General features: G+C 39.6%; 1 protein-coding gene across 2 annotated transcripts; it reads right to left on the bottom strand.

Annotated features, from left to right (window-relative positions):
- Nucleotides 1-553: 553 nt before the first annotated feature.
- On the bottom strand, nt 554-16,298 carry rc3h1b (ring finger and CCCH-type domains 1b). 2 transcript variants are annotated; one of them, XM_040021792.1, is made up of 20 exons: nt 16,171-16,298; nt 14,532-14,948; nt 12,772-12,892; nt 10,652-10,891; nt 10,342-10,517; nt 9,971-10,171; nt 9,661-9,793; nt 8,390-8,508; nt 7,930-8,042; nt 7,385-7,624; nt 7,015-7,208; nt 6,478-6,887; nt 6,208-6,366; nt 5,877-6,032; nt 5,556-5,778; nt 3,352-3,445; nt 3,101-3,197; nt 2,547-2,756; nt 2,247-2,350; nt 554-2,138 (listed from the first exon to the last, which is right to left on the bottom strand). In XM_040021792.1, exons 2-20 carry the CDS (start codon nt 14,760-14,762, stop codon nt 1,982-1,984), a joined length of 3,378 nt encoding a protein of 1,125 aa, XP_039877726.1. In that variant the 5' UTR covers nt 14,763-14,948; nt 16,171-16,298; the 3' UTR covers nt 554-1,981. The 2 variants fall into 2 exon arrangements, with proteins under 2 accessions (XP_039877726.1, XP_039877727.1); XM_040021793.1 differs by having other exon boundaries at nt 3,352-3,442.
- Between the last annotated feature and the right edge of the window lie 2 nt (nt 16,299-16,300).

Here is a 16,300-nt window from a genome sequence, read left to right as displayed (position 1 = left end):
GCTGTGTACCTAAACAATAAATGTAGCAAGGAGCAGCCAGAGGCTTTAAGTGTGGTTGGAAAACTTAAAAAAAAAAGAGAAAGAAAATCCACAACTTTTGCTGTCGTGGTGCTGACAAACTGGAAAAGATACCCATTGAACAGCCAAGATGAGGACGTTGCACAGCACAAAAACATTTGTGCCTTAAAATAATTGACTCATCCGGTGTCACCAATGTGCCAGTTTCTCAGTATTCCTCATGTGAAAGCAAAGGTTTGATGTTAAACTAAAACAACTCGACCCACAGAGTCTCCTCCATGCTTTAACCGTTCAAGAACAAGAACTCACCCGTTGTCAGCAGAGCAGTAAAACTTTTGCCAATCATGCTAACTGTTTACAAAAAGGCAACGAGCTCTCTATTGAGCATCAGCAGTAAACAATTTATATGATGGAGAAAGAGCAATAATGGTTCTAATGATGGTGATGATGACAGCAGGTTGTGAACAAAAAAAAAATGTGACCAAGTGAGCTGTATATCGCACCAGTCAGCAAAGACACTCAAATACACTCAATGCGAGGTGAATGAATTTATTAATCTGATTGAAGCACAGCTGTTCCTGAAGGTTTCCAGCCATTCCTCAGTAAATAACACTGCTTTCTTCAGCTGTAAACATGATTTCAAATATACTAATGCAGCCAAGAACGCTACAACAGCAACCTTTCTGGACTCACTGCCAATTATAGCCATTTCATGACGGAGAGGAGAGTGTGTCTTCAACTAAGCTGGATAAAACCTTCACAAGGTAAGCATCATCGCCCAAAATCGTAACAATGTAAAGCAAGAAAAAAGTAAGACAAAAATTTAACAAAACATACACAAGGGAAGGCAACTTCATAGAAGTTAGGAGAACAAATGACAAGATAATCCCAATGGGGAGGCCTTTTGTGTGGCCAGATGAGAATCTCTGAGGAGGGAAATCCCTTATTTGCCTTGATGTTTTAAGGTCAACTTCACAGTCATTCAAGTGACTCCTGATACAAAAAGGTGCACCATCTCCGTCTGGTAACCTGCATGCACAAGCTCACAACAATTTTGACTGAACTGAATGCAGCAGACAGTCAGGAGCACTGGTAAAGGCAACCAAATCACATCAGGGTCACATAAAAAACAAAAAATAAAAATAAATCAAGAGAAGCACTTAGTAGGTTCCCTTATAGAAAACACGGAAAGCTCATTATCAAAGACTTAATGCAATCTTTAAAACAGAATGCTCCAATTAAATATATTATAAACTGCTTTCAAATATGAAACAGACACGTGTTCATAAAATGCAAAACTAAAAGTCATACTTCTCATGGCAGGTGTGGAAGTGCATGTGGTGTAACACTGCATTTTTAAAAAACACCCTGCATGCCCATTTTGGCTGAATCCAGGTGGAATATTGAAGTGCTTTTCCCTTCTCAGACATCCAGATCTGGGCAACCTCTTTTTTTTGTTTTTTTCTTACGATTTTGGGGGGTGAGTACCAAGAGTGACATTTCTGCCATCGTCAATCATAAACCAGATCGTACAGAATTTATTCAGAGTGTATGCGATGTTACAAGGTGCTCCTATTTACCTAACCGTTCAACTAACCCAACATTCTTCTCCAGGAGGATCAAATACTCTGCTATAATTTTACTGTTGAGGTTGAATATGCATATACTTTTTAAATAAAGTTGTAATGACACTGTCAACGTCACCACCATTTTCTCTTCCTGAATCTACTGTGAGCCTTGTTAATCTAAACCCAGTACAAAAAAAAACAAAAAAAAAAACAACACACACAAGAAATGTTATCATATGCCCTGGTTTCCAGGCAAGGAAAGTCATTAAAAAAAAAAGCTCATTCACAGAACAAAAAGAAAGAAAATTCATCACGGCAGATACTGCTCATCTTCTAAATAGAATGGGTGTATGTGTGCCTGTGCATGCTTTTGAATGTGTGTAAATGTGTACTTCCTAAGAGCAGGAATGGACAACACCATTCTTCTGCATCTCTGAACCAGTGACACCTGGATCTGAACATAAGCTCAATGCAGATGCTTTATTCGTCAGTGACAGCATGGACCCGCCCACTGCACTTTCCGGCAGACTGCTGGAGCCATTTGACACCTCACTGTATGAAGAAGAGAAAACAGACAAAGCACAACAAGACATGAATGGAAATAATATAAAATATTCATATTCAGGGGGACGCAGTATATTTAAGCATGTTCATACTCACGCAAGCGCCAAGGAGATTTCTTCCAGTGGAGTCTTATGCTCTGGCTGTCCATTCTCAGCAGGTTTCATCTTGTACTGCTGAACATCATGGACCACCTGGTTTTCCTGGTTTGGAAATGGATATAACCCCCAATAAAATATTTCATCACACACAGCTCATAAAGATCTAGATGTCAATTTGCCAAAAACCCACCCATCAAGACGTTTTAACCACATCCACACTAATCCCAAATTCTCTCAAAATCCATGGTTAAACTGTTACATCCCTCGTTAGTGTTCAACAACTTGCCACCACTCCTACCATAGCCATCTCACGGGTCCTTTTGCCGATCTCTTTCTCAACCTGGTGAAGCTCCAGGCTAAGCTGTTCACTGGAGACAGCTGTTGCACTTGCTCCCCCTGATGGCCACTTGGGTTGTTGCTGTTGTGAGACTACTGCTGCCTGGCCCTGGCCAGGGTGAGTAGCCAATGCACTGGCCTCCCTCTGCAGGAGTAAAGAATTACTGGCAGCCTGTAGCAGAAAGACAGGAAGTAAGGAGTAGGAGGGTGAATGTGCAATCTGGAAGTCTTTAGCAATAGTCAGGAAAACAATGGTTTAAAATGGGACATTCATTTTATTCATTACACATATTTCAGTGTTGAATATATGTTGATAGTAACTAGACACTAGGTAAACAGCTTGTATTTCTCGCCACATCAATTTTTAATCTAAAAAGGAGAGTCGAGCCATAAATAGGTAATCAAGAAATCAATAATATTGAGCACCTCACACCTCTTGTGGCGTAAAAATTGATCAAAACGATATGGGTCTTTCTAGACATTTATAGATACTCCTTAGTAACAGATTGTACAAACCTCCATGCTGTGCATCTGTGTCTGTTGGCTGATCTGCTGGTTCACCTGCTGTAGCTCAATCTTTAACTGCTCTCTGTCTGAGGCTGCCATGGGTAGACTACAACAGCAAAAAATAACTGCTTCACAATCTTTAACTAAGGCATTTCTGATATTTGGCAAATACACAATTCACATGATGATCTACTGACTATATTAAAAAAAAAAAAACAACCACAAGAATAACAAACAGATTAAACAAATATAGGACTTACCGGTCACTAAAATGTCCCTGAGAGGAGGAGGCATTCTGGTGGGTGGGGTATGAAGTTCCACCCCATCCTCCATGGCTTCCATACGTGTATTCTGCTGAAGGGAAAATGGTAAATTGTATAACAGAACTATGTTCTTAACAATTGCAATTATGAAACACTACAATTATGTGAAATGACTATGCTCTATGAGTATTCCCATGTGTTGAATACTACACTTGTTTACTTTGCAGCTCCAACAATGTGAATTTCCCATCTCTGGGACTAATAAAAGCTGTCTTATCTTATAATCCTGTGTGTGGGGGGACAAAAATAAATGAATAAAAACATAACATCTTTCCTTAAACCTTCTTCAAAAACTACTTTGTGTATCACAATTGAAAAAATCAGATTAGAAGTATGCTTGTACAGGTGAGGCTTCCTATAAATATAGCCGGAGCAGATCTGACAAGGCTGCTCTTCTTAAAAACAATTGCTTGATGTGCATTGTGACGTGAGCATGACAGCCTTAAAAGCACTTTATAAGAAATACTACAGAAGGGCTACAGAAGTGTTTCTAAATAAAATGCTGTTCAGTTTGCAACAGGCACATTTTCTACAAACGGAAGAAGAATTCAGGACTGTTTCTACTCTTCATATGAGTGGGTGTCCTGCAAAAAAAAAAAAAAAAAAAAAAAAACACCTCACACCAAGAGCACAATGAGCAATCTTGAAAGTAGTGAAAAAGTACCCAAAATGCAGCAAAATGACTTGCAGAAATATCTAGAACTTGATTTAAAAAAAGAAAAGAAAAGAAAAGAAAAGAAAAAAAGTGATTAAATGTAGAAATGGAAAGATCCTACTGCCTTAAAAAAAGCAAAAAAACAAAAAACAGGATGTGCCACTTCTGATAAAACATTCTGGGAATAGATACTAAGCTACACCACCCTCGAAAATTAGTGTATTTCCATATGATGCATGGTGGAGGGAGTAGGGCTGGGCTATATCATACCGTTCATGGTAATACCGGTGTAATGTTGGGCAATGATAGGAAAATGAAATATCGCAATAGAATATGGGTAAAACGCGCATGCGCAGTGCCTTTGTTTACATACGGACATGGCGGCGACGCAGAATGAGAAGAGCGAAAGTGGATCGTTAAATGAAACGGATGAGCCAGAATTGGTTTGTAAAAATGCTGCAACTTCAGTGGTGTGGAACTGGTTTGGCTTTCATCTGTCAGATACGCAACAAAGCACTAGTTTTGGTAGAGCATGCTAGCGGGCTGTCGTTATTACCGTGTTTTTTGGAAAATACTTAAAATCAATCCTTTGATTTTTCTGAAAATCGGCAGTGCCCCTTATAATCCCGTGTGCCTTATGTATGAATTCTGGTTGTCTTTACGGACCTCGAAACGATTTTATGTGGTACACAGCGCTCAAAAATCTGTCAAATGTTTCAGTACGACTTTGCTAAGCTATGAAGCCGCACCGCTTGATGGATTGTCGGAGCATTACGGCTACCGTAAGCTGGAGCCTCGCCGAGTGATATGTACAGTGTTCCAACATAATATTACGGTATTGTGTATGTATAACCTCTTTTTAAGTTTTGTGGATATTATACATGGTTATGCTGAGGATTTGTTGGCCAATTTCCACTGGAAATGCACTAATAAATTTGAGGAGTTGTAAAGTATTTTGTCTAGTGTCAATTATATCGTCAGTTATATCGTTATCGCAAATTTTCAAATGTACATCGTGATAAATATTTTTAATAGAATCGCCCTGCTCTAGGAGGGAGTATTGATAGTTTGGCGTTTCTTTGCTGTCTAAGCGCCTGGTGACCAAAAGCACACAAGTAATTCAACAAAGATAATTTGCGCTATGGAATGGCCAAGTCAGCATCCTGACCTTAACCTACTTGAGTTGCTACATGCATGATAAACATACAGTGTTCATTGTATTTCTGATGAATGTTGCAGAAATATTGATTAACTGAAACAGTAATGAGGGAATAGTCCCAAATCACAGAAGCAGCTACAGGAAATGCTGTAGCTGCTAAAAGCTGTTGCACAAGGAGGTTCAATGAGTCACTGAATTAAAGAGCTAAGTTCTTTTTCTTCTTCTTGTGTGTGTGTATTGCTCTAGACAAAGCAATAGAAACAATATGCTCCATTTAATTACCAGTGTCAGTAAAGCAATAAGACTGCGGTCCATGTGGGCTCTTACCTGGCATGGCCATGTGTTTAGAATTTGGGTTCTGGGGAGTGGAGGCCATGGCCTGTACAGGTCCAGTGGTCTGATAGCCTGTCTTTGAGGTGCGAGAGATGGCCCCAAAGCGCGACACAGTGGGCAGGGTACCAAATGGAATAATGGGGTCATCATCCTTTACTTCTGTGCCCTTCCGAGGGGCCTCCAACGACGGTTCTCTCAGGCCTTTAGCATCCACATTCTGACAAAAGGAGAGAAAAGGATAAAGAGAGGAAAGGTTATTATTATATGAAAAACCCAAGAAATCAGCACAATGTTCGTTTGTCACTTGAGGCTTACCATCATCTCCACAGGAGGAGGAACCATAACATCTTTGGGTTTGGGATCTTTTGTGCCAATGTATGAGCCAATAGTTTCACAAGACCAGGGAGAGTATTGCCCCGTATAGTTGGCTAGTCTGCATTTTGGAATTGCTTTGGAGTTGTCCTCGTCATACTGCAGACACAACACATGCAGTTATTAAAACTTACCCATATTCACAGTTAACTCAAGCTTTACTTCACCAACTACATTCAGGATTATTTTAGGCTTTTAAGCCTGAAATAAGAGGCTAAATATTACAATGGCTGACATAAACAGCAGATGTATATTAAATTTCCTGGGTACTAACATCAGGAGGATAGTCGTTGGGGAAGGGATGTGTAAGAGTGGGTGAAGCAGCAAAAGGTGGAGGCGAAATGACCTTCCTTTCCTCCAGCTGGGATAACAGCTCCTGCCGGCGTCGATGCAGATAGTCCAGGCTGGCTTGAGGACCACCACATGATGGCCCCTATGAGATGCACACACAAATAATGACTGCTGAACTGCTGACAGTTTTCTCCCCCCCCCAATATCCACACCAAGAGAAATGAGCACAAAGCATATCTAAAGCCATACTCACCCTCACATAGGGCCTCATATTCATAGGTTGAGCACCTGGTGGATAGTAGCCATCTGCTGCATATCTATCCCGGCTACTGGGCTCTGGGTGGTAAACAGAGTTGGAATGCCCTGTTGATGGTGGGGGCACATCTAGAGGTGCTGGACTCATTCTGACCAAGCCTTCCCTTTGAGATGGGTAAGGCTGAGGGGGAGGTGGCGGACCACTGTAGGACATATGGCGACCTCTGTCATAGTGTGAAGGATGAGGGTAGGAGAATTGTTGACCAGAGTGAGGGGCCGGGTAGGTTCGTTCTGGGGGGCCATAACCAGGGTAAGGATCCGGGTAAGGGGGTCCTGACTCACTATGCGGAGGAGGGTTACGGATATAATCTCTTGGAACATACTGTGGTGGCTGCTGGTAGGGGTAACCTGGAAAACAAAATGTCACAGTATTTAAAAAAAATCTTCTAATTTACTTCTAAGTATAAATTAAAATAATAATAATAATAATAAAAATAATGCTACAATTTCAGTCATACGCATACATTATGCCTACCTGCAGAATATGGTTGGGGCTCATACTGAGAGGCAGAAGGTGGTGGACGAGTGTCACCGTACATCTCAGCGAGCTGTTGCTGGGGGTACACTGGTGATCCTCTGGGAACCACTGACAGGTTATCTGCTGAAATCCTGGGGTGGGCTAGGGCATGAGGTGGCAGAGTCATCCCATGTTTGGGCACAGTGTCCAGGCTACAAGAATAAACCCACATTGTTAAATATTTTTCCAACATCTGATGTATCTTGTGTTGTCCTGTTTAACAGAGCAAATAATTTCACTGAATAACCTCATTCTGTGACCTAGGGATAAGAAAACCCGTGGCTTTGATGAAGATGCTAACTCTCTGGCTTCTGCATACTATACTCACACATCAGGGGGTGATCCTGGGGCACTGGGACTCCCTCCGTCCATCTTAACAGATTTACGCGGCAGTTCATATGAGACTGGGTCGGTGCCACGAGCAATAAGCGTGGGCAAAGAGGATCCACCAGTCCCATTGGCCAAGGGTGAAGGCTTTCGGGTCACTGCTACATCGAGAGGATCATCTGACAAGAGTCCTCCTGAGCCAGGGAGGCGAGCTGCCAGACGCTTGTTCATCTTACGATACCTTAAAGTAGGTAAATAAATAAGCAAATAAATAAATAGGTAGGTATTATAAAATATAATAAAAATTATGATATCATATTCTTTTTAGATATTAAAAAAAAAACAACATACACATATATTTCTGAAAAATTGAGAGTGTATAAAAACCACTGCGGTAATAGTGACTGAATTGAGGAACAGAAACTAGCTTAAACTCCCCCCCGCACCCCACACACACAAAAAAAACCTCTCTCTCTCTCGCACTCTCGCACTCTCTCACACACACACACACACACACTACGTTGACAAGTTGTTGTTAAGACTCACTTCTCTAGTTCTTCCTGAGAGTGTGCAAAGGTGCAGCTGGCTCCACGAGGACAGCCTCCCTTCTGCTTCATGTCACGACACATGTAAGTCTTGTATTTGCTGTGCTGAGGAGGCTTAAAAAAAAAAGGTTTTTTTGCATATGATCAAAAAGTAAAAACTCCATTTAAGAAAATTGCATCGAATAACAGATGCAAACAAATGTTATATCCAACAAGATGAAATGTTACAAAAATAATTTTTATTTATTCATATAGTTATTTATTAAAAAAACTCTGTATTTACAATCCTGAAAAATTTGGGTTTGCTACAAATTACGGAAAATTCAAAAATCAAGTGTCATAACAATGTCTTGGACCACCATGACTAAATCTCCTACAAGCCTTTGAAACATTATTAGACCGTTTAAAAGCCTGGCTTTGTTTTTTCCAAGCATTATTTGCAGTTTAATAGAAACACTAACCTGTTGAGGATCGGCTCCTTTCTTGCTGTGGTTCTGTATAAAGTCCACCAGGCCATGTACCACTGTTTTCACTGCTACCAACCCCTTCTCAAGTTGCTCCCATGTAGGAGGAGGAGCATCTAGACAAACAATAAATAATACAGGAAAAAAGGATTAATACATTTTAAATTGGCTGTTCTCTATCAGCTGAGACAGATGTGTGTTTTGAGCCACATAGTAGAAGTCACACTACACAGGACAAATCCAACATACTGATGGGAGTATTTGGTTGTTAGCATAGTTTTAGGAATTTGGTTACTGAGGTGTAGACTTTCAGCTTGAATTCAAGGTCAATTCAGGACAATTTATTACAACATTTGATTTTTTTTTTTTTTTTTTTTTAAACAGAGTTGCTCCGTTTTTACAGGCTCAACAGTAACTGGACAATTGCTTAATAACCAGCTTTATGACCTAGCTTTGCGATAGCCTGCAGTAGCTGATTCCAAGGGCTGAATATGCATTTGGTAACTGTTCAGTGGAGCTTTCCACAATAGAATAAAGTCTTATTATATACAAAAAGAGGCAACTTTCTGGCCGAATAGATAATACAGACCTATGACAAAGACATAACCAGTGACAAACTTTACTATTGTGTTATTTGCTTAAAAAAAAAAAAAAAAAAAAGGAATGCATGGTGACCTCAGCGATACCAAAAGCCAAGTAGTTCAAAAAGGAATAAAATACACAATTGACTTCTTGGTGCAGAAAGCACATTCTCAATATAAAAGGAGGTATATCACTGTCAAAGTTTACTGTCAGGTTTTACCTAAATATGCAAAGAATTAATGACATTCAAGAAATGACAGAACAGTTCAGTAGCAAGATTCCCAGACATGAATGATGAAATCAATTCTACTAGAATTATGGGAAGAAAACAATATGGATAAGTAAAGGGAAGGGCAAATAACTTTGATCCATGTAGAAACATATCAGCCAAGACACACTGTGGCATGTTTTCAGTATTTTGCACTATGCTTATTTGTTGTCTGTTGAGAGTGTGCATGTGAGGATGGGTGACTTATGACTCCAGAATTAAGCTATTTATGGGTAATAAATAAATAAATCACTCAATCAAGTAACCCGAACTTTAACTTGATTCCTGAAAAAACAAAACTTGGCCAATAACAAAGATTTCTGAGAGAGGGTTGGGAAAACACAAGAGCCATAGTTTGGATTTGCATCTGAGACTGCATGTACCAACTTGTCCTCGCAATAGCGGGTGTGTTTCTCACCAGGACTGGGATCAATGTTGGCCAAAAGTTCCAGATGGGGCCGCAGCCTGTTGAGGTTGGCTGGGTCTCCAGTCCTTTGCAGCGCAATTGTCAGCTCCTGGACACTCTGAGCAAAAGATGCTGGGGTCTGCAGCTATACACATAACAAAAAAATAAATAGTTAATGCTTTGGTACTTCAGCTTTCATATGTAAGAACATGTTTTGACCAACAGAGCTAATACTTTTTTTTTTTTTTTTTTTAATGATTCTTTGAAATGTGTACAGTATGTGAAAACGACAAACTGAAATAGATTTACTTCCAGTACACACCTTATCTATAATAGACTGCATGTGTGACTTGTGAGACTGATCCCCATACAAAAGAGAAGACCACTGGTCAGGAGCAATCCGCAATCCACCCTCCATAGCAATCTGAACAATCTGAGAGTCGTGCTCCCGTCGCAGAGCCTCGTAAGTACGAAACTCCTCTTTCAGCTGCATTAGGGATGAATCTTCATCACGTTTGGTAACCTAGTAGAAAGCCACAAAATGAGCTAGTTACCTTTATTTTCTGAAAGATATTCTTACATACATACAACAGAAAATTCTGCACAGAAAGGGTTGCACCTATATTTAGCAAAACAAATATTAAATAATATTTATAAAAATAAATTTCTTCTGGTTTTCAGCCAGATTAATACCTTGAAACAGGAGGCCCTGTAGAGAAGCTGCACAACGTGGCCTATGCTAGTTTTGGAAGCCTGAGGGAACCGTGGCTCAAGCCTCTGGACTACAAATAGAACCAGCACCTTTCTTGACAAAGCAGAGCCATCCTCAAGAGCAAGGAGGACCAACTTTAGGGCTTCTTCCTGCATGGCTGAGAAAGGAAAAACAAACACAGAATCGATGAGTGACACTCAGTAGTCATCACATTCCAAATTAGTCTTTACTGAGAATAAATTGACTGTTTTCAGGGAAATTTCACTTTGTGGGTAAAGAAAAACTATCTACCTGGGCCGAGAAACTGACATCCTCGTGCACGGACAGCAGCCCACAAGTTGGACGAGAGCTGCTGTGGATTCTGGTGCTGCAAGATGAGCTCAGTGACAGTTCGCTCGCCCAGAGAGCGAGCCGCTCTCATGGCTCTAACACGGCCTTCTTCTTCCACCAGCTGGCAGTGGACCAGAGTAACCAGTTTCCTCTGCATGGGTCGACTCAGCATGCTCTGAGCGGTGCTGCTCAGCCCTACACCTGGCAAGGAGAGGAAAAAAAGAATGCAATAAAAGATGTACTGCTAAGATACTTTAGTTCAGTACCAGTATCAATGTTTAAATTATCAGACGCCAGCAGCCATTGTTGAAAAGGCAATGCTCTTTGATGTCACCAGAAAACAAGGTTTGGCTATCCTAACAGTATATTAATAAATTAGTTTACTTTAATTAGTAAAGTATATTAATGTAACTATAAAGAAAAACTACATTAAAAACTCAGAAATTAGTTCATTCTTGTTTCATCCATCAAACATGCACCACTCTGCAGCAAAGATCAGAGTGACACACATTGACAAACTGGATGCATTTACATGTAACTTAAGTCAAATACTGTTAGTGGGAATGAAGAAATTTTTTTCTTCCTTTTTTCAAGAATTTTGATCCAATATACATCCAAACAAGATGCTAAATGAACATTTCTGCTCCATCCCAAGAAATCAGGATGTCCCATCTGTTACCGTTGCACTGAGGCTCCTTAAATACATTTATGACTCAACAATCTTGAGGGCAGCATCATGCACAATATTCTGCACTGAAACAACTTGCAGATACAACTCATTATATTGATATTGAATATTTCAATAAGCAGTGCAAATACTGTAATTTGTTTTCAGACTTAATAGCTTATAATCTGTTTTGCTACTTAAACCTTGCACCTTAAATGCAATTCAGATATTTCCATATGCTTGTGCAATTGAACAAAGTGACTTAAGAGACTAACATTTGGTCTGGGCGATCGTGGCTCAAGAGTTAGGAGTTCGCCTTGTAATCGGAAGGTTGCCGGTTCGAGCCCCGGCTTAGACAGTCTCGGTCGTTGTGTCCTTGGGCAAGACACTTCACCCGTTGTCTACTGGTGGTGGTCAGAGGGCCCGGTGGCGCCAGTGTCCGGCAGCCTCGCCTCTTAACTTTTTTTGGCAGCAATAAACATGTCAGTTTACTTATTTTAATTTAAGACATGTTTTATTTTAATTAAGTTTAAAACTTTTTTATTTAATGTAAAATTATATTTTGTTTTAATTTACTTTCAAATTCTTCAGTTGCTGAAGGGGCTGCATAGTTTTCATAAATTGCATAGTTCAGAATAGCTATAATTGTACCAGATGGTTGCATTCAGTTAAGTTGGACTAGACTGTAATACAAACTGTTCAGTTTGTCAACAATAAAACTGACTGAAATGAGAGAAAGACTGAGTGTGAGACTTTGATGTTAGATAAAATGAATATTGCTAAAGTTAACCTTTATGTACAGAATCTGAATATCGCAAAAATATTTTTAAAAAATTGCAATAATATTGTATTGTGCGTTAAGTATTGTGATAATATCGTATCGTGGGATGTATGGTGATTCCCACCTCTACAGAATACTATACAATATTAAAATGTATTACACTTTTGAATGAAAAATCAAGAGGTATACAAATGACACTTGCACTAAATCAGTTATGATACACAGTAGGGCTGTATTTAGCTGTTTTTATATATAGGGTGACTTCGACAATCTAGTTATGTCTTATTAAGAGCATTCTCACTCAAAGACACCTCCAGCTTCATGAGCTATGATATATGCTGGTGCTGTTCAAACTGTCATTGCCTATATAGTTTTTGTTTGCCAGACAGTTTTTGGTATCCAGCATGAGATTAACACAAAGAAAGCAAACACTCTTATGCTATTTTTTGAAAGGGAAGTCTACACCCATTAACAGTTACCTCCCAATCCATCCACCCTCTGAGAACAAGAAAATTGTTAAGTGGTCTTTCATACCGAAAATCAACCTCCATATTTGAAAAGTCCCAGGTCTGTCCACTTAAACAAAAGAAAGAACAAACAACAGAGCTAAATAGTGCCAGCAAGGTCCAGTACCTCGGGTGTTGCTGAGGGGTTTAAGGTAGAGGGCCAGCTCCTCCACACACTGCCTGGCCTCCTCATAATGTTGTGAGTCCTCTGGACTTGTTATCAAAGCAACTGGCTGAGCCTTGGGAACCTGAAGCAGAATGCAAGGGAGGAATTTAGAAAATCAGTAGCAACAGATGAATAGGTTTCAGTACAATTTTGTCCCAACAAAGCTGTAGCAGAGTTAGTGGAACCGCCATCACCACCATCACTTTCATTTCACTTTCACTGTGTAATGTAGCAGCTAAAAAGCTCAACACAGCTGAATGCACAAATTAATTGTAAATGCCTCTTTATGTGTATTGGAAGACAAAGTGAACTATGTATTCTTACTGATAATGTGAAGTTGCATAATGAAATACATTAAACTAGCCTGAATTTCCAACATCTAATAAGTATCAACAGCAAACATTACTTACTGAAACAAATCATAACTTTGGAAAAATAAATGACAGTGAGCTGTCAAGCATATTTAAAAAATTAATTAATTAATTAATTAAAAAAAACTGATGTGTATGTTGGTGGCTTAAGTAGTCATTTTTTGCAACATTTTTGTGTATGGTTATTCTTACGGTAAGAAACAATTTGGACTGAGGGCCAATTTAACGCGTTACAACTCATTTTGTACAACAATTAAAATAATCCCTACTTAAAATATATTACATTTAATTTCAAATTATGTGGATTCTCACTAATCACTGGTATTAGAATGTTTAAGTAATCAGCTGAAGATTGTCAAAGACCCCCAGACCAGGCATTTTCATTTGTCTACAGAGTTTCACTTAACTATATACTAACAGCATGTATTGAAATATTAATATGCTGAGATGCTCTTGTTAATGTTAGCAAAATCTGTTGCTGCAATCTTCCACAAGCAAAGCTCACAAAGGCTAACGTCAGCACATTAAGGCCAATTCTGAGAAAGGTCATAACAAAGCTGAGTGCTACTTAATAATGTCTGCCACCATTATTATCACTCAGTCTGCCCAAATACGTGTGTGTGTGTGTGTGTGTGTGTGTGTGTAGCACACCACGTGTGGTAGGGATAGTTATATTTTTCCACCAGAGAAGCAAATTTTACATTACATACACACACACACACACACACACATACATATATATATATATATATATATATAGGGAACGTTTAAGGAAGCCCTACCTATTGGCACAAATGTGCAATACAACCAAGATGTGTTTAAGGGACAAGCCATACCAGTCATGATGACTAGAGAAGACACATCTCAGCATTACAAGTGATGCAGTGACGTTATCCATTATTGCAGTCTTAACTTAGAAACCTGGCCAACAAAGCCAGACACCATTAGCTGTGCCTCACCCTGTTGGTATAACACTCCCTCTGAGAAATACGGCTTTAGTGAATGCGCTAGCACTCAGTAAAGCAGCATAATTCAAGTCATTGCTCAATGACTGCAGGGTGACTCAGAAAGAAATCCCAAAAGTATGTACACCATGTAGTAACCCATGTGTGACACGAATACAATCCAAAGTAATTACAGAAAACGTCATCCTTTAAAACCAAGATTGGTGTCTAAAAATGTTTCACTACTGAAAAAACAAACAAACAAAAAAAACAAAAACATACCCATGAGCTAGTATTCTTAACCACAAGATAGCGTCAACAAAATCTCAGCACAGACGGTATAAAGTCAGATCTCTGTACATTTGTTTAGCAATTTATGACAAACACACAAAAACAAACTTCTTACCTGGCCTCCCACCAGCTGCAACAAAGCTGTGTTGACAGGTAACTGCTCGATGTCTGTGCTGATGGCTGTCTGGTCAAAGGGACAGGCCTTTCGGTGCAACTTGTTCAGGCACATCTTGCAGACTGTATGTCCACAGCCTAAGCTGATGGGCCTGCGAACAGTTTCCTCAAATGTCTGTGTGCAGATCGGGCACAGCAGGAACTCTGTCCATTGTGGTGCTTGCACTGGCATGGTTATATGTTGATGGGATGGGTGTGTATAAATGTATGTCAGCTTAAACACAGCGGAAAATATATAATAATTTTATATATATATAATGAAAGATTCCACTGGAATCAATTTTTTTTTCTTCCGAACTCAATCGTTCTTAAATGTCCTCACACATTGTGGATTGTGGATCACATCTCGTGATGAATACTGTAAAGCAGAAAGAGAAACGGAATTATAGTTGTTCCCGCATTCACAAACTCGTTGTTGTTGTTTTTTTTTATAAAACCTGTCATAATGTTATTAGTATTTCATCAAAACATTGTAGAAGTACACTATAAAACATGGCTACACTGTGCATGAGTGCATTTGCAGCTGAGAAATGCATTCTAGGCAGTGTGGTTATAAAGCAGGTTTCCCGTGGAACAACTAACCGCACTGAAAATATGCCTCTTCCTGTCAATTACGTTGTTCAAGCCCAACAAAACAATGTAACGGCAAATCAGAGGTGACACAACACATATTTGTAAAGTCCGAATGAAACAAATGGTTGAGATGGACCAAAACAACTGCGGCGTGGCCTAGTTTAAAAAAAAAAAAAAGAGCTGGTTATCGCTATGACTATGGACAAAGGGTATAGGATAGGCTAACCACACAAGTCCCTCTAACTTGATATAAAGCTAGCGTCTGGGGATAGCGCTCGATAATATTGTACCAACAATGCGCTGTTGCCCAGTTTATTATCCTTGCTGTGACCATCTCGATGTTTCGTTATGCACCCACTAATCTTACGAGTGACATGAGACGCTTTTATAGCTAGCTAACTCTAGGTAACGTTAGCTTAGTTTTAGCATCGGAAGCTATGGGTGGCTAGTTTCCTAGCTTAGCTATGGGCAAACGTCGTTTGATCAGCAAACAGTTACTTAACGACCTGAAACCTATCGCTAACCGACTGTCACACAGTTATTACTCTGAATATAGTCACAGTTGTTCATACGTTACAGTTTTAATGATATTAATTATCCTTCGAGGAGGCGCTGTTCAAGGAAACGAGATCTAAGAGACAACAAGTCAGATTATGTAACGCTAGCGCCCATAACTTCAAAGCAACAAAACTGTCCCAAAATGTCTTTATATTCACCAGACACAGTGACAACAACTCAATACCATAAAGTTCTTAAGAACTGACCAGGTTTGTGCTTTACTCTTGTTTTGAGGGGCACATAACTCAACGGCTCTTGTCGTCGGAATGAGCACAGAGGGCTAACATGCTAATGAACAAATGTTACTCTCTCCACTCTCTTAGCGCTTAGCTCCTTAGCTAGCTCGCTAACAATCTCTATGCGTCACTAATGTGCCTAAAACTAAACATGCAACTACTACTTTGGGTTTTTCACCGAGCAGATAAATTGTTATTGTCGATGCTACTCACTTATTCCAAAAGACTTGGAAGTTTTTCATCTTTTTTAAGGAAATTGCTGCGATATTTTCTTGCCATGTCGACTGTGCAGCTTAACTGCTGCCAAGGTAAGGGAGAGGGTGTCAACTCGACAACAGACTGG

The sequence above is a fragment of the Simochromis diagramma genome, unplaced genomic scaffold (assembly GCF_900408965.1).
Source record: "Simochromis diagramma unplaced genomic scaffold, fSimDia1.1 OVJJ01000205.1, whole genome shotgun sequence".
NCBI classification, from domain to species: domain Eukaryota; kingdom Metazoa; phylum Chordata; class Actinopteri; order Cichliformes; family Cichlidae; genus Simochromis; species Simochromis diagramma.
The sequence above is the reverse complement of the archived record's forward strand: the minus strand, read 5'-3'. Positions and strand labels throughout refer to the sequence as shown.

Coding starts and splice junctions, on each gene's coding strand:
- rc3h1b (XM_040021792.1), bottom strand. CDS start 14,762: ATGCCAGTGCAAGCACCACAATGGACAGAGTTCCTGCTGTGCCCGATC. Junction 10,892..12,771: donor ACCCCTCAGCAACACCCGAG/GTACTGGACCTT, acceptor TCTCCTTGCCAG/GTGTAGGGCTGAGCAGCACC. Junction 2,351..2,546: donor GGACCCGTGAGATGGCTATG/GTAGGAGTGGTG, acceptor TTTCCAAACCAG/GAAAACCAGGTGGTCCATGA.